The sequence below is a fragment of the Salvelinus fontinalis genome, chromosome 12, assembly GCF_029448725.1.
Source record: "Salvelinus fontinalis isolate EN_2023a chromosome 12, ASM2944872v1, whole genome shotgun sequence".
Lineage (NCBI taxonomy): Eukaryota > Metazoa > Chordata > Actinopteri > Salmoniformes > Salmonidae > Salvelinus > Salvelinus fontinalis.
In genome coordinates this window covers 39,369,815-39,395,248 of record NC_074676.1, presented here as the reverse complement: position 1 = coordinate 39,395,248, position 25,434 = coordinate 39,369,815, and the positions used below count along the sequence as shown (strand labels likewise).

General features: G+C 45.9%; 1 protein-coding gene across 4 annotated transcripts in view; it reads right to left on the bottom strand.

Moving 5' to 3' along the window:
* The window catches only part of LOC129867382 (inaD-like protein), a 53,108-nt gene extending 27,694 nt beyond the window's left edge, over positions 1–25,414 (bottom strand). For all 4 annotated transcript variants that reach the window (XM_055940745.1, XM_055940747.1, XM_055940746.1 and 1 more), the window contains exons 1-9: positions 24,530–25,414; positions 24,040–24,156; positions 23,454–23,546; positions 22,373–22,444; positions 18,964–19,102; positions 18,581–18,687; positions 17,912–17,995; positions 3,055–3,248; positions 2,649–2,796 (exon numbers count right to left, since the gene is read on the bottom strand). In XM_055940745.1, the coding sequence (XP_055796720.1) occupies positions 2,649–2,796; positions 3,055–3,248; positions 17,912–17,995; positions 18,581–18,687; positions 18,964–19,102; positions 22,373–22,444; positions 23,454–23,546; positions 24,040–24,156; positions 24,530–24,580 (1,005 nt within the window). In that variant the 5' untranslated portion in view covers positions 24,581–25,414. The remainder of the gene's footprint in view (positions 1–2,648; positions 2,797–3,054; positions 3,249–17,911; positions 17,996–18,580; positions 18,688–18,963; positions 19,103–22,372; positions 22,445–23,453; positions 23,547–24,039; positions 24,157–24,529) is intronic.
* Between the last annotated feature and the right edge of the window lie 20 nt (positions 25,415–25,434).

Here is a 25,434-nt window from a genome sequence, read left to right as displayed (position 1 = left end):
GCACATCAAGAAAGCCCCTCCGCTGCACCGCTGCAGCTTAAAGCACATCAATTCACAAGAGAGCACTGCAGCCTTGGAACATATCTGTACCATTGGTGACCCCTTGTGGAAGAAGGAAGAAGAGTTTGATGGCTAGTGACAGGCTGGTACAGAGAGCTCGCCAGCTTGTAGTCCTAAAAACCGGAAATGATTTTACCTCTGGTTTGTTCAACCATTGCTATGGGAAAAATGAATGGGGAAAGAATAGGGTTTTGCGATAAACACCAAAAACTAGCTCTGAGGTTAACCCAGGCTTAGCAGATCTTATACATGTTGTTCTATGAGATAATATCAGTCAGTTAACATGATCTTTATGAATGATGAAGTCTATATGTGCTTTATCTGCTTTTGTTATTACATAAATGCTTCAAAATTAACAAAAAGTGGCGTTAGCTGTTTAAGATTAACCCATAGAACAAAACATATAATATCTCCTAAGCCTGTGTTTAACACAGAACTTATTTTTGGCGTTTATCCAAAAACGTAAATTTCCCCATAGGCTTTGTTCAACGAACAGTACCTACAAAAAGACTCCATTACTATTGCACTCTATTGTTTTGGACTGTGACAATGAGAGGGATGTTCTTTGATGTGTTACTTTGATGTGTTTCAAGTATTAGCTGTTGTTATTTGTTTTAGTGTAGTTCTTTGTCTGTGAAGTCTGTAGTCATTTGTTTGTCTGGGAAGTCTGTAGTTATTTGTTTGTCTTTAAAGGCTGTAGTTATTTGTTTGTCTGCGAAGGCTGTAGTTATTTGTTTGTCTGCGAAGGCTGTAGTTAGTTATTTGTCTGCGAAGTCTGTAGTTATTTGTTTGTCTGCGAAGGCTGTAGTTATTTGTTTGTCTGCGAAGGCTGTAGTTAGTTATTTGTCTGCGAAGGCAGTAGTTATTTGTTTTTACTGTGAAGGTGGTGGTTATTTGTTTGTCTGCGAAGGCTGTAGTTATTTGTTTGTCTGCGAAGGCTGTAGTTATTTGTTTGTCTTTAAAGGCTGTAGTTATTTGTTTGTCTGCGAAGGCTGTAGTTAGTTATTTGTCTGCGAAGGCAGTAGTTATTTGTTTTTACTGTGAAGGTGGTAGTTATTTGTTTGTCTGTGAAGGTGGTAGTTATTTGTTTGTCTGTGAAGGTGGTAGTTATTTGTTTGTCTGTGAAGGTGGTAGTTATTTGTTTGTCTGCGACTACTGTAATTGATTGTTTTTTTCTGTAATTGTGGAGTATACACTACCGTTCGAAAGTTTGGGGTCACTTAGAAATGTCCTTGTTTTTGAAAGAAAAGCAAAAAAAATTATCCATTAAAATAACATCAAATTGATGATAAATACAGTGAAGACATTGTTAATGCTGTAAATGACTATTGTAGCTGTAAACGGCTGTTTTTTAATGGAATATCTACATAGGCGTACAGAGGCCCATTATCAGCAACCATCACTCCAGTGTTCCAATGGCACGTTGTGTTAGCTAATCCAAGTTTATAATTTTAAAAGGCTAATTAATCATTAGAAAACCCTTTTGCAATTCTGTTAGCACAGCTGAAAACTGTTGTTCTGATTAAATAAGCAATAAAACTGGCCTTCTTTAGACTAGTTGAGTATCTGGAGCATCAGCATTTGTGGGTTCAATTACAGGCTAAAAATGTCCAGAAACAAAGACCTTTCTTCGAATCTCGTCAGTCTATTATTTTTCTGGGAAATAAAGGCTATTCCATGCGAGAAATTGCCAAGAAACTGAAGATCTCGTACAATGCTGTGTACTACACTCGCTTCACAGAACAGCGCGAACTGGCTCTAACCAGAATGTAAAGAGGAGTGGGAGGCCCCAGTGCACAACTGAGCAAGAGGATAAGTACATTAGAGTGTCTAGTTTGAGAAACAGATACCTTACAAGTCCTCAACTGGCAGCTTCATTAAATAGTACCCGCAAAACACCAGTCTCAACGTCAACAGTGAAGAGGCAACTCCTGGATGCTGGCCTTCTAGGCAGAGTTCCTATGTCCAGTGTCTGTGTTCTTTTGACCATCTTAATCTTTTATTTTTATTAGCCAGTCAGAGATATGGCTTATTCTTAGCAACTGCCTAGAAGGCCAGCATCCCGGAGTCACCTCTTCACTGTTGAAGTTGAGATTGGTGTTTTGGGGGTACTATTTAATGAAGCTGCCAGTTGACTTGTGAGGCGTCTGTTTCAGCTGTGCTAACATAATTGCAAAAGGGTTTTATAATGATCAATTAGAATTTTAAAATTGTAAACTTGGATTAGCTAACACAACGTGCCATTGGAACACAGGAGTGATGGTTGCTGATAATGGGCCTCTATACGCCCATGTAAATATTCCATTAAAAATCAGCCGTTTCCAGTTACAATAGTCATTTACAACATTAACAATGTCTATACTGTATTTCTGATCAATTTGATGTTATTTTAATGGATTTTTTTTTCTTTCAAAAACAATGACATTTCTAAGTGACCCCAAACTTTTGAATGGTAGTGTGTGTTTGTCTATAATGGCAGATTTATTCAAACTGGACTGAAGGCCGTTTCATACATCAAGTCTATGTGGTTGGTTTTTGGTGTGACGGTGAGCCCTAAGGTCTGCCCCCCCCCCCCCCCTGCCCCTCACCTTGAGAATGGCAGCTACCGTCTCCTGCGAGGCAGACCTCATGTCATCTCCGTTGACAGAGATAATCTGGTCCCCCTGCATCAGCCGGCCATCCAGCTCGGCGGCGCCCCCTTTCACCACGTCCGAGATGAACACCCCTGTGCCGTTCCTACCATATTCATTAAATACTTGATTAATTCCTATGGCTACGTACGCTCAAAATGGATCTCATCCGTGCCATCGTAAGGAGAGCATGTAGGTAACCAAAGCACACTACTGACAACAAATCCCAGGTAAGAGTGTAGCAAATAGCTACAGCATAGATCCTCTTACATGTCTTGCTGGTTCACATTAGACTCCCTGATAGTGGTAAAACTTCTGTTATAAAGACACAACGAATGTGTGTGTGTGTGAGTTGCTACTGTACCTCTTGCCGACGATACTGAGGCCCAGGCCACGGCCAGCCTTTTTCTGCAGTTCCACACTGAACACATCTAGGTTCTCCTGGTCGCGGTACCTCGCCTCGTCCCGTAGAACCTTAAGACACACCTTGGCCGGGGTCTGCCTTAGGGCTGTGATGGCGTCCTCATGGGCCGCGCTACGCAGGTCCACACCATTTACCTGGATGGTCGTGTGTGTAGATATATATATGTATACACACACGCACGCACGCACGCACACACACACACACACACACGCACGCACGCACACACGCACGCACGCACGCACGCACGCACGCACGCACGCACGCACGCACACAAGCCACTAGTGAAGGCCAGAGAAATGTATAATTCCAGTAGAGGGAGACATTGGCTAAATTGAGTGCACTGGGGAACATGACAATGTGACGTAAGATATGAGGTTATAAGAGGTGCAGAGGTTACTGTCATATTTCTATTTTTCTTCTCTATTGCACAGTTATCAGACCTGTTAGACAAGGTGAGGAGAGAGAGAGAGAGAGAGAGAAAGAAAGAGAGAGAGAGAGAGAGAGAGAGAGAGAGAGAGAGAGAAAGAGAGAGAGAGAGAAAGAGAAAGAGAAAGAGAAAGAGAAAGAGAAAGAGAAAGAGAAAGAAAGAGAAAGAGAAAGAGAGAGCGAGAGAGAGAGAGCGAGAGAGAGCGATAGAGAGAGACAGAGACAGAGAGAGAGAAAGAAAGAGAAAGAGAAAGAGAAAGAGAGAGAGAGAGAGAGAGAGAGAGAGAGAGAGAGAAAGAAAGAAAGAAAAAGAGAAAGAGAGAGAGAGAAAGAGAGAGAGACAGAGAGAGAGAGAGAGATCGAGAGAGAGAGAGACAGAGAGAGAGAGAGAAAAAAAGCTAACCTATGTGGATATGATAGATAGGAGTAATAACACATATTTTGTTCCAATCTTCAGTTGACTCCTCTTTCCTATTAAGAGGCGTGAAAACTGCTTACTTAATTGAGAATGTAGAGCATTTGAAACATACTGAAAGGTCGCTGGTTTGAATCCCTGAGCCGACTATGTGAAAAATCTGCCCATGTGTCCTTGGGCAAGGCACTTAACCCTAATTGTCTCCTGTAAGTCGGTCTGGATAAAAGTGTCTGCTAAATGACAAAAATGTCAAATAAGAGTGAGAGAGAGAGAGAGAGGGAAAGAGAGAGGGAGAGAAAAGCCACGCCAAAATTGTACACCTGGAATTTAGGTTTGCGCCAGAAATTCCTCAAACATACCCTGTAGGGTAGAAAACAGGAGATTCTCCCTAGCACTCCAAGTTGGAAAAAAAAGACACCAAATTCTGGACACTGTAATCCAGAATACTATCACCATAAGGCTTTCCTATACAAACACCACAACACAGTGACCCTTCAGAGCAACTGCACAAAAAGCACCAGCTAAATTCAACAATCAATAACAAAAATCTCACAAACAGAAATCTCTATCTAAAAGTCATACACAATTTATTGGCAAAACAACATTTTATCTGATCACAAACTTCAATATTACCAAATTATAAACAGATATCAAATTATCACAACACCTCGTCAAAATCCAATATTTCAATCAAAAACATTAACAATGTACAGACTGAGTGACCATAGCCTGGCAATAGAAACAGGATGCCATAAAAAACCATGGACGGCGAGAGAAGAAAGACGTTGTAAGCATTGTGGGTCAGGTGAAGTACAGCAGGACTTCCTGATCCACTGCTTCAAATACGCTTAAATCAGACGTATTTATCTCATTCAATTTGAAGAACGTATCGCAGGATTTCTTACCCTGCCTGTTGAGGATCATTTCTAGGAGAAAACATGGAGACAGCAGACCTTACTACAGAGTATGTCCTGGTCTGTCACACTATAAGACAGAACAGTAGACCTTACTACAGAGTATGTCCTGGTCTGTCACACTATAAGACAGAACAGCAGACCTTACTACAGAGTATGTCCTGGTCTGTCACACTATAAGACAGAACAGCAGACCTTACTACAGAGTATGTCCTGGTCTGTCACACTATAAGACAGAACAGTAGACCTTACTACAGAGTATGTCCTGGTCTGTCACACTATAAGACAGAACAGCAGACCTTACTACAGAGTATGTCCTGGTCTGTCACACTATAAGACAGAACAGTAGACCTTACTACAGAGTATGTCCTGGTCTGTCACACTATAAGACAGAACAGTAGACCTTACTACAGAGTATGTCCTGGTCTGTCACACTATAAGACAGAACAGTAGACCTTACTACAGAGTATGTCCTGGTTTGTCACACTATAAGACAGAACAGTAGACCTTACTACAGAGTATGTCCTGGTTTGTCACACTATAAGACAGAACAGTAGACCTTACTACAGAGTATGTCCTGGTTTGTCACACTATAAGACAGAACAGTAGACCTTACTACAGAGTATGTCCTGGTTTGTCACACTATAAGACAGAACAGTAGACCTTACTACAGAGTATGTCCTGGTCTGTCACACTATAAGACAGAACAGTAGACCTTACTACAGAGTATGTCCTGGTTTGTCACACTATAAGACAGAACAGTAGACCTTACTACAGAGTATGTCCTGGTTTGTCACACTATAAGACAGAACAGTAGACCTTACTACAGAGTATGTCCTGGTCTGTCACACTATAATACATACCAGTAGATCTTACTACAGAGTATGTCCTGGTCTGTCACACTATAAGACAGAACAGCAGACCTTACTACAGAGTATGTCCTGGTCTGTCACACTATAAGACAGAACAGTAGACCTTACTACAGAGTATGTCCTGGTCTGTCACACTATAAGACAGAACAGTAGACCTTACTACAGAGTATGTCCTGGTCTGTCACACTATAAGACATACCAGTAGACCTTACTACAGACAGTGGTGGGCCGTCAGGGCCTGCAAGGCCTTCTCTGCTGGCCTAAACATCATCAGAATATATATATTTTTTTAAATATATTTTCCCACAAATATGTATTAAATTATTCCCCAGAGTAAGAGTTATACTCTTCATTTCATAGCTTTCCTCTTGGTTGCACTGCTTCCAGCCCCAGGTTGAGATTTGGAGGGCTGGTCTTTATGTTAGATCTTTTATCCAATCATATTCAGCCATCATGTGTTGCCAGGGGTCTAAAATCTGCTCTTAGGCCTTCAGAATCAACAGTGCAGGCGCTTGTAGCTTAAAGTGAATGGAAATTAAAATTTTGTGTCAACCAATCAGCTTTAGAGTTGGCTATTGTACGCCTGCTGGCTGGCTCCAGTGTTACACAGGAGCCAGCTAGCAGGCGTAGGGCGTCCACGTCTTTTGATTGGATTACCAATATTGAGAGGCAGGTCCTATGGGCAGGTCTATGCAGATCTAGGAAACTGAATTTGATAAACGAATTAATTCGCGTACTACCTAAACTGTTTTTTGAACCCACAATGGCGGAAGGAGGAGAAGATATCGATTTGGTCGAGGATATAATTATAACGCCATTCTCAAGACGAACTTTTCAAGAAAAGTTAGACATTGTAAGGACAGGTCGCCCGACGCCACAAAGCCTGTCACAGGCGGGAAAGGGGTTCGATCGTTCGCCACTTTCAAAGTTTCAACTATGAGCGCTGTCAATGGCTCACAGGCTCCGAGAAGCACTGCAAACTGTACTGCTGGGAATGCCTATTATTTGCAAGTGATCGATTTGGTGTTTGGAGCCACACTGGCTTTGCAAACTTGAGTTGTCTAACCAAGGCAGCAACGAGACACCAAAGTCCGCCTGGGCACTTACAAGCAATGGTGCTTTTGAAAACGTTTGGGGACACCAGAGTGGAGCTACAGCTCTCACTCGCCCTGCGTTATGTGACGGACACGGGAGTCAAGGAGCGATTTATCCGGTTTGAAGATGTGACAAGCGGCAAGCGAGCTGATGACATTGCCGCTCTTATTTTCCGTTTCTTGGAGGAAAATGAATGTAGTCTGGATAAAGTTGTGGCACAGTGTTTTGATGGCGCAGCAGTCATGGCATCTGGACTCAATGGGGTGCGGGCTAAAGTTAAGGAGAGGGCACCGATGGCCTTATTCATTCACTGCTATGCACATCGACTAAATTTAGTACTGACTCAAGGAGCCTCAAAGCTTAAAGAATGCAAGGTCTTCTTTGCCAACCTCAATGGCCTTGCAGCATTTTTCTCACGATCCCCTAAGCGCACGCAACTGTCTAATAATCAGTCTTTGGTGAGTAGGCATACAATGCATGTTATTTTTTATTAAATGTGTATGTATGTTTCGCATTTTATTTCGTTAATATTAAATAGCCTATATATTAACAAAATAAAATGGCAAATAGCCTATGTTGCAAATTATTTGTTTTCTTTTATTTTCAGTGAATAGTTATGTGTCTTTATCATCACGGTGAAACTGCTTTGGGTGCGACAATGCGCTGTTTAGTGAACACACTGTATTTATTTTTTGGGGGACTTAAAGCTCAAAGTTTGTGGACCAGAAATGGATAGAAGAAGAATATTAATATAACTCTGTTGCACTCGACTATGTTCTTGCCTATTAGTTGAACTGTACTGTATTGTACTCTTCCCCTGCAATTCTCTGAAAAAAATGTCAATTTCAAGGTGACGCAACGCCTGGTTATACTGCATTTCTGTCTAAATGTATAGTGTCTAGAGCCATGGCATCTAAATGATGGTAATAACAGGTGGATTAATTCGGGTGGGACTGTGTAGGACCTCACTGAAGGCCCAGGCGCCAGGCCCACGGCACGCTACTGACTACAGAGTATGTCCTGGTCTGTCACACTATAAGACAGAACAGTAGACCTTACTACAGAGTATGTCCTGGTCTGTCACACTATAAGACAGAACAGTAGACCTTACTACAGAGTATGTCCTGGTTTGTCACACTATAAGACAGAACAGTAGACCTTACTACAGAGTATGTCCTGGTCTGTCACACTATAAGACAGAACAGCAGATCTTACTACAGAGTATGTCCTGGTCTGTCACACTATAAGACAGAACAGCAGACCTTACTACAGAGTATGTCCTGGTCTGTCACACTATAAGACAGAACAGTAGACCTTACTACAGAGTATGTCCTGGTCTGTCACACTATAAGACAGAACAGCAGACCTTACTACAGAGTATGTCCTGGTCTGTCACACTATAAGACAGAACAGTAGACCTTACTACAGAGTATGTCCTGGTCTGTCACACTATAAGACAGAACAGTAGACCTTACTACAGAGTATGTCCTGGTCTGTCACACTATAAGACAGAACAGTAGACCTTACTACAGAGTATGTCCTGGTCTGTCACACTATAAGACAGAACAGCAGACCTTACTACAGAGTATGTCCTGGTCTGTCACACTATAAGACATACCAGTAGACCTTACTACAGAGTATGTCCTGGTTTGTCACACTATAAGACAGAACAGCAGACCTTACTACAGAGTATGTCCTGGTCTGTCACACTATAAGACAGAACAGTAGACCTTACTACAGAGTATGTCCTGGTCTGTCACACTATAAGACAGAACAGTAGACCTTACTACAGAGTATGTCCTGGTCTGTCACACTATAAGACAGAACAGCAGACCTTACTACAGAGTATGTCCACACTGTTTATCATTGTATAGAACTCAAATTCTACCCTAAGGCGCACAGAGACCATCCCATTAAATACTAGTAAAGGGTCTGTTATCCCTCCACCTTTGACCCTGTTCCTCCTTGTTAGACAAATAGCCAACTTTGCCTGAGCAAACAGAAAATTCAACAAAACACATTTGGCCTTTTCCTTATTCGAATACCTGTACCCCACTATAAACATCCTGACATTAAACTGCACCCCCAACCTCTCACACAGACATTCCAACATAAACATTGATGGCATTAACCTGGCACACACAGAAAACACATGAATCACAGTTTCTCTCATAACACAGAAAGGACACCCCTGTCCGACTCCCGGGTCAACCCGTGCCAACCAGCTGTTAGTGGCCATGGCTCCATATAGAACCCTCCACTGGAGGTCCGCTGACCTCTTTGGTACTGGGGATTTGTAGAGTCCCCTCCATCTAAAACCCACCATACTCTCCACCCCACATACCCCCGGTCACTGATGTGCCTTCACTCCTAAGATAGGCTCCTCCCACAGCCCAAGCTCCACACCCCCTTCTCGTGTGGGCCTTAGCAGCTGCCAGGCCCTCAGCACCGCAGGTTGTTGATTGTCAGCACACTCACTCATGACACATGGGACAGGAGCTACCTCCACCTGGCCAGTCTTGACACCACTGCCTGTGACAGCCCCTCTCAGTTCTTCCTGACCCACCTCTCTGAGCCCAGGTACACCCCCAACATTTTAAGCCCTTAACAACCCCACTGCAAACCCCCTGGAAGCAGAGGGGGGGCCCTATACCCCGATGCCCCACATAACAGAGCTTCGCTCTTGTCCCAGTTCACCTTAGCTGACGAAGCTCCCTCGTACACCTTCAGACTGGTCTCTGGTGCCTGCATATCCTGACCATCACAGAAACGTCATCTGCATACACTGACACTGCTATGCCTGTCAACACACCCATGCCTGTCCAGAACACTCCCTGCAGTCTACTACGTAGCAGGCCCAAAAAAGGCTCAATGGCATCCTTGTCTAATGCCTCACCCAGACTGGCCTACTGAGCCCCCCTCCCACCTTGACCATACATGACGCTCCAGCATACAACAGCTTCACACAGGCCAAAAACCTTTCCCAAACCCAAACACAGACATCACATTAAACAGATCCTCATGGTCCACTTTATCAAAAGCCCTCTCTTGATTTAAAGAGACTAGTCCAAAGTACACATTAGAAACTCTCCAACATGTCCCTGATTAAGAACAAGTTGTCCGTCATTGAGCATCCTGGTACACAATATTTCTGGTCTATAGAGTCCAGATGTCTGGTCTATAGAGTCCAGATGTCTGGTCCATAGAGTCCAGATGTCTGGTCCATAGAGTCCAGATGTCTGGTTTATAGAGTCCAGATGTCTGCTCTATAGAGTCCAGATGTCTGCTCTATAGAGTCCAGATGTCTGGTCTATAGAGTCCACATGTCTGCTCTATAGAGTCCACATGTCTGGTCTATAGAGTCCAGATGTCTGCTCTATAGTCCAGATGTCTGGTTTATAGAGTCCAGATGTCTGGTCTATAGAGTCCAGATGTCTGGTTTATAGAGTCCAGATGTCTGGTCTATAGAGTCCAGATGTCTGGTTTATAGAGTCCAGATGTCTGCTCTATAGAGTCCAGATGTCTGGTCTATAGAGTCCAGATGTCTGGTTTATAGAGTCCAGATGTCTGCTCTATAGAGTCCAAATGTCTGGTCTATAGAGTCCAGATGTCTGGTCTATAGAGTCCACATGTCTGCTCTATAGAGTCCAGATGTCTGGTCTATAGAGTCCAGATGTCTGCTCTATAGAGTCCAGATGTCTGGTTTATAGAGTCCAGATGTCTGGTCTATAGAGTCCAGATGTCTGGTTTATAGAGTCCAGATGTCTGGTCTATAGAGTCCAGATGTCTGGTTTATAGAGTCCAGATGTCTGCTCTATAGAGTCCAGATGTCTGCTCTATAGAGTCCAGATGTCTGGTCTATAGAGTCCAGATGTCTGCTCTATAGAGTCCAAATGTCTGGTCTATAGAGTCCAGATGTCTGGTCTATAGAGTCCAAATGTCTGGTCTATAGAGTCCAGGTGTCTGGTCTATAGAGTCCAAATGTCTGGTCTATAGAGTCCAGATGTCTGGTCTATAGTCCAAATGTCTGGTCTATAGAGTCCAGGTGTCTGCTCTATAGAGTCCAGATGTCTGCTCTATAGAGTCCAGATGTCTGGTCTATAGAGTCCAGATGTCTGCTCTATAGAGTCCAGATGTCTGCTCTATAGAGTCCAGATGTCTGCTCTATAGAGTCCAGATGTCTGGTCTATAGAGTCCAGATGTCTGGTCTATAGAGTCCAGATGTCTGGTCTATAGTCCAAATGTCTGGTCTATAGAATCCAAATGTCTTCTCTATAGAGTCCAGATGTCTGGTCTATAGAGTCCAGATGTCTGGTCTATAGAGTCCAAATGTCTGGTCTATAGAGTCCAGGTGTCTGGTCTATAGAGTCCAAATGTCTGGTCTATAGAGTCCAGATGTCTGGTCTATAGTCCAAATGTCTGGTCTATAGAGTCCAGGTGTCTGCTCTATAGAGTCCAGATGTCTGCTCTATAGAGTCCAGATGTCTGGTCTATAGAGTCCAGATGTCTGCTCTATAGAGTCCAGATGTCTGCTCTATAGAGTCCAGATGTCTGCTCTATAGAGTCCAGATGTCTGGTCTATAGAGTCCAGATGTCTGGTCTATAGAGTCCAGATGTCTGGTCTATAGTCCAAATGTCTGGTCTATAGAATCCAAATGTCTTCTCTATAGAGTCCAGATGTCTGGTCTATAGAGTCCAGATGTCTGGTCTATAGAGTCCAGATGTCTGGTCTATAGAGTCCAGATGTCTGGTCTATAGAGTCCAGATGTCTGGTCTATAGAGTCCAGATGTCTGGTCTATAGAGTCCAGATGTCTGGTCTATAGTCCAAATGTCTGGTCTATAGAGTCCAGGTGTCTGCTCTATAGAGTCCAGATGTCTGCTCTATAGAGTCCAGATGTCTGGTCTATAGAGTCCAGATGTCTGGTCTATAGAGCCCAAATGTCTGGTTTATAGAGTCCAGGTGTCTGGTTTATAGAGTCCAGATGTCTGTTCTATAGAGTCCAAATGTCTGGTCTATAGAGTCCAAATGTCTTGTCTATAGAGTCCAAATGTCTGGTCTATAGAGTCCAGATGTCTGCTCTATAGAGTCCAAATGTCTGGTCTATAGAGTCCAGGTGTCTGGTCTATAGAGTCCAAATGTCTGGTCTATAGAGTCCAGATGTCTGCTCTATAGAGTCCAGATGTCTGGTCTATAGAGTCCAGATGTCTGCTCTATAGAGTCCAGATGTCTGGTCTATAGAGTCCAGATGTCTGGTCTATAGTCCAAATGTCTGGTCTATAGAGTCCAAATGTCTTCTCTATAGAGTCCAGATGTCTGGTCTATAGAGTCCAGATGTCTGGTCTATAGAGTCCAGATGTCTGGTCTATAGAGTCCAGATGTCTGGTCTATAGAGTCCAGATGTCTGGTCTATAGTCCAAATGTCTGGTCTATAGAGTCCAGATGTCTGCTCTATAGAGTCCAGATGTCTGCTCTATAGAGTCCAGATGTCTGGTCTATAGAGTCCAGATGTCTGGTCTATAGAGTCCAGATGTCTGCTCTATAGAGTCCAGATGTCTGCTCTATAGAGTCCAGATGTCTGCTCTATAGAGTCCAGATGTCTGGTCTATAGAGTCCAGATGTCTGCTCTATAGAGTCCCGATGTCTGCTCTACAGAGTCCAGATGTCTGTTCTATAGAGTCCAGATGTCTGCTCTATAGAGTCCAGATGTCTGGTCTATAGAGTCCAGATGTCTGCTCTACAGAGTCCAGATGTCTGGTCTATAGAGTCCAGATGTCTGCTCTACAGAGTCCACAGGTCTGCTCTATAGAGTCCAGATGTCTGCTCTATAGAGTCCAGATGTCTGGTCTATAGAGTCCAGATGTCTGCTCTACAGAGTCCACAGGTCTGCTCTACAGAGTCCAGATGTCTGCTCTATAGAGTCCAGATGTCTGGTCTATAGAGTCCAGATGTCTGCTCTACAGAGTCCACAGGTCTGCTCTATAGAGTCCAGATGGGACTTAAATCTGTTAGCGAGGACCTTGGCAAATATCTTGTAGTCCGCACAGAGATATGCCACAGGCCTCCAGTTCTTAAGTTCACACAAGTTCCCTTTCTGGACAGGAGAGTCAGAACTGCCCGACGACATCTCATCGGCAATTCTCCTACCCCGACGCACTCAGGCAAAGGAAGTACGGTCCAATTATTCCCCAGAATTTTTTATAAAACTCAACTGGGAGTCCATCAACCCCCGGTGCAGGGCTGGGGGACATCGGAGTTACGGCCTCTGCTAGTTCATGGGAGAACAGGGAAATGTCTATTTCATCCCTCTGTGCCAGAGAGAGCTAAGAGAGTTCTGCAAACAAGACCTGAGCACACATAGGATCACACACTTCTGCCCTATACAACTCAGTATAAATCTCCACAGTCCGCATCTCCCCCACCACAGAGGTCACCCGCCCATCTGACAGCCGTAGACAATGCATACCCTTGGCTTCACCGCTCTGTCTTTCCAAACCAAAGAAGAAGGAGCTGGGAGCATCCATCTCCTTGAGCATGGAGAACCTAGCTCTTACAAGTGCTCCCTTTACTTTAACCTGGAAAAAACTGCTCAGGTTCCTACGTAATTCAGTGAAATTAGCCTGGAGGCCTACATTGCCTTGCCCCACCAGCTCTACCTCCACCTCACTGATACTACACTCAAGTTCCCCCATTACTCTCCTAGCCTCTGAGGATGAGAGCTGTATAGTATTGACAGAAAAGCCGAATTTGTACTTTTCCACATCCCACCATTGACTTAGAGACTCATACTCCTCTCTTCGCTGCCCCGACCTTTAACAAAAAGTCTGGAAACCTGAGCAAAAGGTGGCATCTTGTAAGAGCTTTACATTAAACCTCTAATAGGATGCCTGGGAGGACCTGGTGAAATAGACAACCGAGCCATGGTTACGTGGTGATCTGAAAATCCCACCGGGAGAATGGAAGCGCCCAACAGCCTATTGCTCTGATTCCTGGACATGTCCCTGGACATGCACTCACCCTAGCCACAAACAGATCTTACAAACTTTCCCAGATCACCAAAAAAAGCTTAAAGTTTAACCTTCTTTTTCCCTTTAGTCTCACTCAGGAACCTTGACAGTACCCTCACCGTGTACTTTGACACCTCTGCCTGACTGGCTGTCAGCTCTGGACCCACTGAGGAGGAGTCTGAACAGAAAGCCTCCTCATTGTCCTCTACCCTCAAACTCCCCTTCCTCTTCTCCATCCTCCATCCTGACCACCTGTCCTTTCTCCTTAGTCGGGGCCTCCCCCCCAGCACACGGCAAAGGTTCCTTGGTGCCTTTGACCACACCAGCCTCTCCCCTCCCACCTTTTTCTTCTCCCCCTTATTCCTCTTCCGCTTGACACTCCCCCCCTCCCCCTAGTTGCTTCCCCTTCCCCACTACACTATCCTCATCCACTAGCATAGCCTGACTAGACCCAGCCTCATCTACACCACCATCTATAACATGACTAGACCCAGCCTCATCTATACCACCATCTATAACATGACTAGACCCAGCCTCATCTACACCACCATCTATAACCTGACTAGACCCAGTCTCATCTATACCACCATCTATAACATGACTAGACCCAGCCTCATCTACAACATGACAAGACCCAGTCTCATCTATACCACCATCTATAACATGACTAGACCCAGCCTCATCTATAACATGACTAGACCCAGCCTCATCTACACCACCATCTATAACCTGACTAGACCCAGTCTCATCTATACCACCATATATAGCATGACTAGACCCAGCCTCATCTATACCATGACTAGACCCAGCCTCATCTACACCACCATCTATAACATGATTAGACCCAGTCTCATCTACACCACCATCTATAACATGACTAGACCCAGCCTCATCTACACCACCATCTATAACCTGACTAGACCCAGTCTCATCTACACCACCATCTATAACATGACTAGACCCAGCCTCATCTATAACATGACTAGACCCAGTCTCATCTACACCACCATCTATAACATGACTAGACCCAGCCTCATCTACACCACCATATATAACCTGACTAGACCCAGCCTCATCTACAACATGACTAGACCCAGCCTCATCTACACCACCATCTATAGCATGACTAGACCCAGCCTCATCTACACCACCATCTATAACCTGACTAGACCCAGTCTCATCTACACCACCTTCTATAACATGACTAGACCCAGCCTCATCTACAACATGACTAGACCCAGCCTCATCTACACCACCATCTATAACATGACTAGACCCAGTCTCATCTATACCACCATCTATAACATGAATAGACCCAGCCTCATCTACAACATGACTAGACCCAGCCTCATCTACACCACCATCTATAACATGACTAGACCCAGTCTCATCTACACCACCATCTATAACATGACTAGACCCAGCCTCATCTACACCACCATCTATACCATGACTAGACCCAGCCTCATCTACACCACCATCTATAACCTGACTAGACCCAGCCTCATCTACACCACCATCTATAACCTGACTAGACCCAGACTCATCTACAACATGACTAGACCCAGCCTCATCTACACCACCATCTATAACATGACTAGACCCAGTCTCATCTACACCACCATCTATAACATGACTAGACCCAGCCTCATCTACACCACCATCTATAACATGACTAGACCCAGTCTCATCTACACCACCATCTATAACATGACTAGACCCAGCCTCATCTACACCACCATCTATAACATGACTAGACCCAGCCTCATCTACACCACCATCTATAACCTGACTAGACCCAGCCTCATCTACACCACCATCTACAACCTGACTACACCCAGTCTCATCTATACCACCATCTATAACATGACTAGACCCAGTCTCATCTATACCACCATCTATAACATGACTAGACCCAGCCTCATCTATAACATGACTAGACCCAGCCTCTTCTACACCACCATCTATAGCATGACTAGACCCAGCCTCATCTACACCACCATCTATAACATGACTAGACCCAGCCTCATCTACACCACCATCTATAACCTGACTAGACCCAGCCTCATCTACTCCACCATCTATAACATGACTAGACCCAGCCTCATCTACACCACCATCTACAACCTGACTACACCCAGTCTCATCTATACCACCATCTATAACATGACTAGACCCAGTCTCATCTATACCACCATCTATAACATGACTAGACCCAGCCTCATCTATAACATGACTAGACCCAGCCTCTTCTACACCACCATCTATAGCATGACTAGACCCAGCCTCATCTACACCACCATCTATAACATGACTAGACCCAGCCTCATCTACACCACCATCTATAACCTGACTAGACCCAGCCTCATCTACAACATGACTAGACCCAGCCTCATCTACACCACCATCTATAACCTGACTAGACCCAGTCTCATCTACACCACCTTCTATAACATGACTAGACCCAGACTCATCTATACCACCATCTATAGCATGACAAGACCCAGCCTCATCTACAACATGACTAGACCCAGCCTCATCTACACCACCATCTATAACATGACTAGACCCAGTCTCATCTATACCACCATCTATAACATGACTAGACCCAGCCTCATCTACACCACCATCTATAACATGACTAGGCCCAGCCTCTGCTGCCTGCGTCTCATGGCCCGCTGCACGTTGACCTCGATTTCCCCAACTGGCGCTTGTATCCTCACCTTGTCTACGGCCTTTATGTGGGCACGCAAACCTCTTGTGCCCCAAATCCCCAAAATGCATACAAAATGAACGTTACTAATAAACTTTTCCAAACAAGTCAAACAACGTTTATAATCAAACATTAGGTAGCCTAATACGTAAATAAATGACAAAATTTAAGACGGAGAATCGTTATTGTCTTTACCGGAGAAAAATACCAAAGAACGCGCTCTCATTCACACGCTTGGAAACACTACAGCCAAAATGGGAGCCACCTAGAAAAACTACAATTTCTGGCTCATTTTTCCAAAAACCAGCCTGAAACTCTTTCTAAAGACTGTTGACATCTAGTGGAAGCCCAAGGAACTGCAATCTGGGAGGACTTCGCCTTATAATAAAAGTGACAGCCATTGAAAATAGTGGTAGGCTGAATTGTTTTTGCCCTCGGAGTTTCGCCTGCCATATCAGTTCTGTTATACTCACAGACATTATGTTAACAGTTGTAGAAGCTGTAGAGTGTTTTCTATCCAAATCTACCAATTATATGCTTATCCTAGCTTCTGGGCCTGAGTAACAGGCAGTTTACTTTGGGCACGCTTTTCATCCGGACGTGAAAATACTGCCCCCTACCCAAGACAGGTTAAAATCACATTTAACTGTTGCTCATTGTTGTTCAGAAACATAAACACTTTCCTCCGGAACGAAACAACATGCTTAACGGCATCTGCCTGAAAACCTGCCGACACGAAAACCGCAAGCAGACTTACCAAAACCACTCAGCTCTTTCCTGATTTGATCATCTGTAATAAACAGAGGCAGATTCACAACTACAACCCTCGTCAAAGGACTCAACAGGAGAGAAATCAGCACCAACACATCCCTTACCAATATTCCACTAGCAATCAGCCTACCCACTAAATATACTATTTTCATGAACACAACCACAGCTTTGTTCATTCTGGATGCGGAATGTATAAATTCAGCTCCTACATTCGCCGACCGCGAGCAGAACCTCCTCCACCTTAACTCCATTCTCAGGAACACACCTGAATCCCTGCCGTAACTACAGTGTCTCCTCCGCGCTAGGCTGCGAAGCCATCGCGCATACCACACCATTCAATCCCCAGGAAACTAAAACTCTGTCCTCTTCCTCCCTAACTTTGAATGAAAACAGTGGGTACCGCTAAACTAACAGTGTGTTAACCCCCCACCATAGAAAATACAAACTGAAAGAAAAGATGAAGAAAATAAGTAAGGACAGAGCCCTCCACACGGCCTCTCAAATACAAAACAATCCCAGCATACACTGAGAGAGAGACAAACAGAGGGGGAGAGAGAAAGAGAGAGATAAAAGAGAGAGACTAACCTCTAGGATCTGATCTCCAGCCCAGAGTCGTCCATCGCGTGCCGCCGCCCCCTCCTCATATACCTCATGGATCACTATGGCATCCTTGAGAGAGAGAGATGGAGAAAAAGAGAGCGAGAAGGAGAGAGAAAGAGAGCGAGAGAGACTGTTGTCTTTTTGTCTTACTTTAATGAGACATCCTCATTCCACTAAAACCACCACAAACACCTGTCACCCCCTTCTCATACACCTCATGGATCACTAGAGAGAGAGAGAGAGAGAGAGAGTGTGAGAGAGAGAAAGATAATGTGTAAGAGAGAAAGAGAGAGCGAGAGAGTGTGAGAGAGAGTGAGAGAAAGAGAGAGAGAGAGAGAGAGTGTAAGAGAGAGAGAGAGAGAGTGAGAGAGAGAAAGAGAAAGAGAGAGAGAGAGTGTGAGAGAGAGAGAGAGTGAGAGAAAGAGAGAGAGAGAGTGTAAGAGAGTCAGAGAAAGAGAAAGAGAGAGAGAGAGTGTGAGAGAGAGAAAGAGAAAGAGAGAGAGAGAGAGAGTGTGTAAGAGAGAGAGAGAGAAAGAGAAAGCTAGGCTACTTTGCAGTGTAGCTGTGGCTCTCATCTCTGGCTGAGACAGAGACAAGTTGAGGTAACCTGTCATGGTCAACATGGTCGCCACTGAGCAAGGCTAGCAGTCTTACCAGCTGGGTGTCTTTTCCCCCTACGATGCTGAGACCCAGGCCAGAGCGACCCTTGGCGATCTCTATGATTATCTCCTGGCCTGGAACGATAGGGCACGTGGATGGGTCTACAGCATAGAGAGAGGGAGGAGATAGGGAGAAGAGAGATTTTGTTATCAAACCTCAATGCAAGTGTTTATGTTGTTGGCTGTCCTCTTTATAATGAATATTATGGAATATACTATATAATACACATTATGGCCTTCTATCTCAAGGCCATCAGACTGTTAAATATCACTAGCACAGAGAGGCGGCTTTTTTTTCGTATTTTCAACACCTTGTGCTCTTAGGGTCCCTAATGTAGCCCTGTAAATGACCTGCTGGCTGTGAGTGTGGCTCCATACCTTTGCTGCAGTACTCAAAGTCTGGGCTGGTGCAGGAGGAAGGCAGGAAAGAGGCAGGTGGGGGCACCAGCCCCCCTTTCACAGAGCTCACCACAGGCAGCTTACAGGAGAGCCGACAGGTTTTGGACAGGCTCGCAGTCTGCGCACACACACACATTTTAAATACTTAATTTGAATCGACCAATCAAATTGACAAAAAAAGGATGCAACCATTTTAAAGGTCCTTGTATGCCTGCCACTCAAATGTAAAGAAAACTCCCCCTTCTCCAATCAGCTAGGCTGTCCAAGACAGCTGAAACAGAACTGTTCCGAGCCAATTGCTTTGCCATAGTTTTTGTCAGGCCCTCAATCTGGAGGCCACGCACTGCAAGCCTGTGAACGTGGCCGAGACTGCCAAATATCAGCACCACCAGCTTGCACCTAAACCCGAGGATGTCCCAGCATGCCACGAGGGGCTGGTCCTGAAGCAGCTTCTCTGCAAAGGCCTTGTCCACGTAGCCGTCCAATGAGCAGCCCACTTCCAGAATGAGCCCCTCCCCCCACAACAATAATATCTGGTGTATATGACACACAGGAAAACACATCATCATCACACCCGCTTCCTCTTACACAACAATGTTTGTGCATCCACTTGTCTCGCTCGCTGGCTATCAGGTCGACATGTCTAGCAATGTACAAATCCTTGTATGAACAGCAGCCATTCACAACATGGACAATGGACTCCATTAAAATTGACTCATGTAGAATACAAAATGGGTCATGGTTTGCAGGGTACCAGAGTGCTACATGGTATTTTGTTGGTAGAGCTTGCAGCCTCGCCTTAACAATAAAGGTGAGAATGTCCTCGCCAATGGCACCATTCTGGTAAATGGAATGGGAGACAGAGTGGTCAGCACAGTGAAGAGCATCGAGTTTCCCCCGCAGCCTCAGGCCAGTCCAGTGTTACAGTAGCTGGGAGACAGAGTGGTCAGCACAGTGAAGAGCATCGAGTTTCCCCTGCAGCCTCAGGCCAGTCCAGTGTTACAGTAGCTGAGAGACAGTGCTCAGCACAGTCCAGAGCAGTGAGTTTCCCCCGCAGCCTCAGGCCAGTCCAGTGTTACAGTAGCTGAGAGACAGTGCTCAGCACAGTCCAGAGCAGTGAGTTTCCCCCGCAGCCTCAGGCCAGTCCAGTGTTACAGTAGCTGGGAGACAGAGTGGTCAGCACAGTGAAGAGCATCGAGTTTCCCCTGCAGCCTCAGGCCAGTCCAGTGTTACAGTAGCTGAGAGACAGTGCTCAGCACAGTCCAGAGCAGTGAGTTTCCCCCGCAGCCTCAGGCCAGTCCAGTGTTATAGTAGCTGGGAGACAGAGTGGTCAGCACAGTGAAGAGCATCGAGTTTCCCCCGCAGCCTCAGGCCAGTCCAGTGTTACAGTAGCTGAGAGACAGTGGTCAGCACAGTGCAGAGCAGTGAGTTTCCCCCGCAGCCTCAGGCCAGTCCAGTGTTACAGTAGCTGGGAGACAGAGTGGTCAGCACAGTGAAGAGCATCGAGTTTCCCCCGCAGCCTCAGGCCAGTCCAGTGTTACAGTAGCTGGGAGACAGAGTGGTCAGCACAGTGAAGAGCAGTGAGTTTCCCCCGCAGCCTCAGGCCAGTCCAGTGTTACAGTAGCTGCATCCGTCTAATACCGAGGAGTGTGCTCCTGGATGTAGGATGAGATGTTCCATCATGGTGACAGACGTCTCCACAACAACACCACAATCTGCAACAACTGCATCAGAGGCAGTCACTGGCTCAGTTTGCCTATCAGTCCGTGTCCACCTGAGCTACACTCCAGTCCGGTTGCACAGGTTGTTGAGGTTCGACCAGTCTGACCAGACACCAAAGCCAGCAGCACGAGTGTCCAATATTCCATTTGCCTTCCTCCTGAAGCCCAGGAGGTCGTCCTCAGTGTCCCTGGCCAGTGGAACCTTCCTCCTGAAGCCCAGGAAGTTGACCTCAGTGTCCCTGACCAGTGGAACCTTCCTCTTGAAGCCCAGGAGGTTGTCCTCAGTGTCCATGGCCAGTGGAACCTTCATCCTGAAGCCCAGGAGGTTTTCCCCAGTGTCCCTGGCCAGTGGAACCTTCCTCCTGAAGCCCAGGAGGTTTTCCCCAGTGTCCCTGGCCAGTGGAACCTTCCTCCTGAAGCCCAGGAAGTTGACCTCAGTGTCCCTGACCAGTGGAACCTTCCTCCTGAAGCCCAGGAAGTTGACCTCAGTGTCCCTGGCCAGTGGAACCTTCCTCCTGAAGCCCAGGGAGTTGTCCTCAGTGTCCCTGGCCAGTGGAACCTTCCTCCTGAAGCCCAGGAGGTTTTCCTCAGTGTCCCTGGCCAGTGGAACCTTCCGCCTCCGTAGGTCCAGAAGGGAGGCTCTGGATAACTCCTTTCACTGTCACATCGTCACTGTTGAGCATGTTCAACAGGTGAGTCTGTCTGGCAGCAGTGTAAATCCACTCAATATTCAGAACGCCTAAACGCCCCTGTCTTTGGCTCAGGAAGACAACGTCACGTGTGGTGTGTGTGTTGAAGCAGAGCCACTTTCTCACCACCTGAACAGTTTTGTTATTCATTTCCCCCAGAACCTTCTGTGGGAGAGGCACATTTGTAAGCAGATGTTGAATCTTTACTAGGACCACCTCTCTCACAGCCTCTAGCTTCATGACGACAGGCAGAGGGGACATGTCAATCATATCAAGCCTGGTTGAATAACAAGCTCCTCAACTTGTTCCGCCCACTCACCAGCAACATTAAACTTATGTCAAAGATAACTATATGTATTGTTTGAGAGTAAACTCTGATTGGTTTATTCGTTAGTGTAAATGTTGGGGGTTTATCAGTTCTAGACTTGTACCAGCGGTTACCAGCGGTTACACAGAACATTTACTGTCTTTCACTCCCAGACCATTTCAAAAAGTCATCTGTGCGAGAGAGCATGTCTTTGATAGCATGGTCCTCTCTGGAGGAGATGTGAACGTCCTCAGCATAGCCCTGTACTGGGTTCAGTGACCACACATGGGCTGGGGCACACTGGCATTTCAGCCACTGGTTGATGGATGAAGTTCACAGCACTCCATGGGCAGATGGTTTTTATGCCAACCCTGAGTGGGATGGGCTCTGTCAGCTGCTTCACACACACACACACACGCACGCACACACACACACACACGCGCGCGCGCGCGCATACGCACACTAACGGCAAAACACAACAGAAACATAAATATTATCCAGATCTTTGTCTTTAAAATAGTTGTGAATAACTGAATAATGCATATTAAACACAAGTTATCTAATACTATGAGCTCGTTCTGATTCATTCTATCTTCCACAGAGTGGATTCCATTGTACTACATGGAGTGCTGTTAGGTATACAGGTAACCCAAATCCACTGCGATGCTCACCTGCTCCGAGGGGGCCTTGGCAGCCGGCACAGTCACACTCTCTGAAGACTCAGCCTCGTTCTCTGAGGCCTTCTGCAGAGAGCACAAACAAGAGGTACAAGCATGAACACACACAACACACACCACAACACACGCACACACACACGCATGCACGCACACACACATACACACACACTAGGTCAGAAGAATACCGGTCACAGGTTTGAATTCATCGCTCTGGAAAAGTGCATTTGTTGGGGGTTTGTAGTGTCTGCCCGGTGTTCATGTTGGGGGTTTGTAGTGTCTGTCTGGTGTTCATGTTGGGGGTTTGTAGTGTCTGCCCGGTGTTCATGTTGGGGGTTTGTAGTGTCTGCCCGGTGTTCATGTTGGGGGTTTGTAGTGTCTGCCCGGAGTTCATGTTGGGGGTTTGTAGTGTCTGCCCGGTGTTCATGTTGGGGGTTTGTAGTGTCTGCCCGGTGTTCATGTTGGGGGTTTGTAGTGTCTGCCCGGTGTTCATGTTGGGGGTTTGTAGTGTCTGCCCGGTGTTCATGTTGGGGGTTTGTAGTGTCTGCCCGGTGTTCATGTTGGGGGTTTGTAGTGTGCCTGGTGTTCATGTTGGGGGTTTGTAGTGTCTGCCCGGTGTTCATGTTGGGGGTTTGTAGTGTCTGTCTGGTGTTCATGTTGGGGGTTTGTAGTGTCTGCCCGGTGTTCATGTTGGGGGTTTGTTGTGTCTGTCTGGTGTTCATGTTGGGGGTTTGTAGTGTCTGCCTGGTGTTCATGTTGGGGGTTTGTAGTGTCTGTCTGGTGTTCATGTTGGGAATTTGTAGTGTCTGCCTGGTGTTCATGTTGGGGGTTTGTAGTGTCTGCCTGGTGTTCATGTTGGGGGTTTGTAGTGTCTGTCTGGTGTTCATGTTGGGGGTTTGTAGTGTCTGTCTGGTGTTCATGTTGGGGGTTTGCAGTTGCTCAACTCATTTAGACCTGAGAAACCAAGTCAGTAAACAACTCAGTGGCTTGTTGCCTGGATACAGAGAGAGGCTCTCAGGCTGGTAGGGATGTGTAGGGTGCAAAGAGGAGGTAACACATGGGCTTCCTGTCAGATGACCTTTGAGGAAGTCTCTCGGAGGATCTTGAGTGTTGCTTCTCTGGACACAAGCTCCGTAGCTGTGCTCCCACTGGACCCAACACTGGACTTCACCTGTGTGTGTGTGTGTGTGTGTGTGTGTGTGTGTGTGTGTGTGTGTGTGTGTGTGTGTGTGTGTGAGAGAGAGTGAGTGTGAGCGCGAGTGTGTGCGAGAGATAGAGAGAGAGACAGAGAGAGAGAGGGAGAGAGAGACAGAGAGAGAGAGAGGGAGAGAGAGACAGAGAGAGAGAGGGAGAGAGAGACAGAAAGAGAGACAGAGAGAGAGAGACAGAGAGAGCGATAAAGAGAGAGAAAGAAAGAAAGTTGGAGAGAAATACAGGTCAGAGCAACAGAATTGCCAGACACGGAGCAGAAAATGTATTAAGAAGATAGCTAGACGGAACACTTCAATCCAACATCAGGTTCCTATTTAGAAAGTACATGCAAAATGTAGCAAAACAGAAAAATTAAACAAGCGTTTCTTATTGGACAAGTCTAAGTAGTCCCTCCCTGTTTCCGTCAGTTTTCTTAGGACAGGTAACAGAGCATGGGGAGTGGAGCCTCTTACCTCGCTGATGGAGATGGAGGCCTCCAGGGGTCCCCTGCTGAGGGCCAGGCTCTCTGGGGTTTGAGACTTCTCTGTGGGGGCCGGGGATGCTACTGCTGCTGGTTTGGGGGGATGAGTCTGGGATAACAATAATGATGATGATGGTGATGATGAATGTGGTGATGACAACATTGAGTCAACACATTCAAAATAGAAAGTTGTCAAATGCACTGCCATTCCTTCCAATTGAGTTAATTTCTCCAGATAAGTGCACTGATCAGATATGTGCCCCCCCCCCCCCCCCCCCCCCCCACTGAGCAGATGCTTTCGCATAAGGTCATGGCTAGTGCCCTGCTCCATCAGCTTTTGGATGACCATTCGATCATAGGAGAGTGTGTGTGTGTGTGTGTGTGTGTGTGTGTGTGTGTGTGTGTGTGTGTGTGTGTGTGTGTGTGTGTGTGTGTGTGTGTGTGTGTGTGTGTGTGTGTGTGTGTGTGAGAATAGGACTCACTTCAGTGGAGGAGAGGACAGCAGGAGGGTTTGAAAAGGGGGGAACGGCCATCTGGTTGATAGCATCTTCATTCCTATAGGAAGGTACAGGGGGAAGGAGAAAAAGAGGAGACGAGAGAGAGAGAGAGGGATAGAGGGATAGCAAGAGAGAGAGGGATAGAGAGAGAGAGGGTTAGTTAGAGAGAGAGAGGGATAGAGAGAGAGGGTTAGTTAGAGAGAGAGAGGGATAGAGAGAGAGAGTTAGAGGGATAGAGAGAGTTAGAGAGAGAGAGAGTTAAAGAGGGATAGAGAGAGAGAGCGAGAGAGAGAGTTAGAGAGAGAGGGGGAAAGAGAGTGAGAGAGAGAGCGAGAAAGAGTTAGAGAGGGATAGAGAGGTATAGAGAGAGAGGGGGATAGAGAGTGAGAGAGAAAGAGAGAGAGAGAGGGATAGAGAGGTATAGAGAGAGGGGGAAAGAGTGAGAGAGAGAGAGAGAGGGATAGAGATGGAGGGATAGAGTTAGAGAGGGATAGAGGGATAAAGAGAGAGAGAGAGAGAGAGAGGTTCTCAGGAAAACAAAACTACATTGCTTATTGGGAAACACAAGCACAAGCACAGAGCAAAATGCAGTGCTATCTGGCCCTAAATCGACAGTACACCGTGGCTAACTATTTGACTACGGTTACTGATCAAAACCTTAGAAAAACCTTGACAAAGTACAGGCTCAGTGAGCACAGCCTTGCCATTGAGAAGGGTAGACACAGGAAAACCTGGCTCCCTGTAGAGGAAAGGCTGTGCAACCACTGCACAACAGCAGAACCTGAGACGGAGCTGCATTTCCTGACAAAATGTAAAAAATATAAAACAATTAGAGAGTGTCATTTCCCCAAATTTGAAACTCTTATTCAAGGTTTCAAAGACCTCTCTGA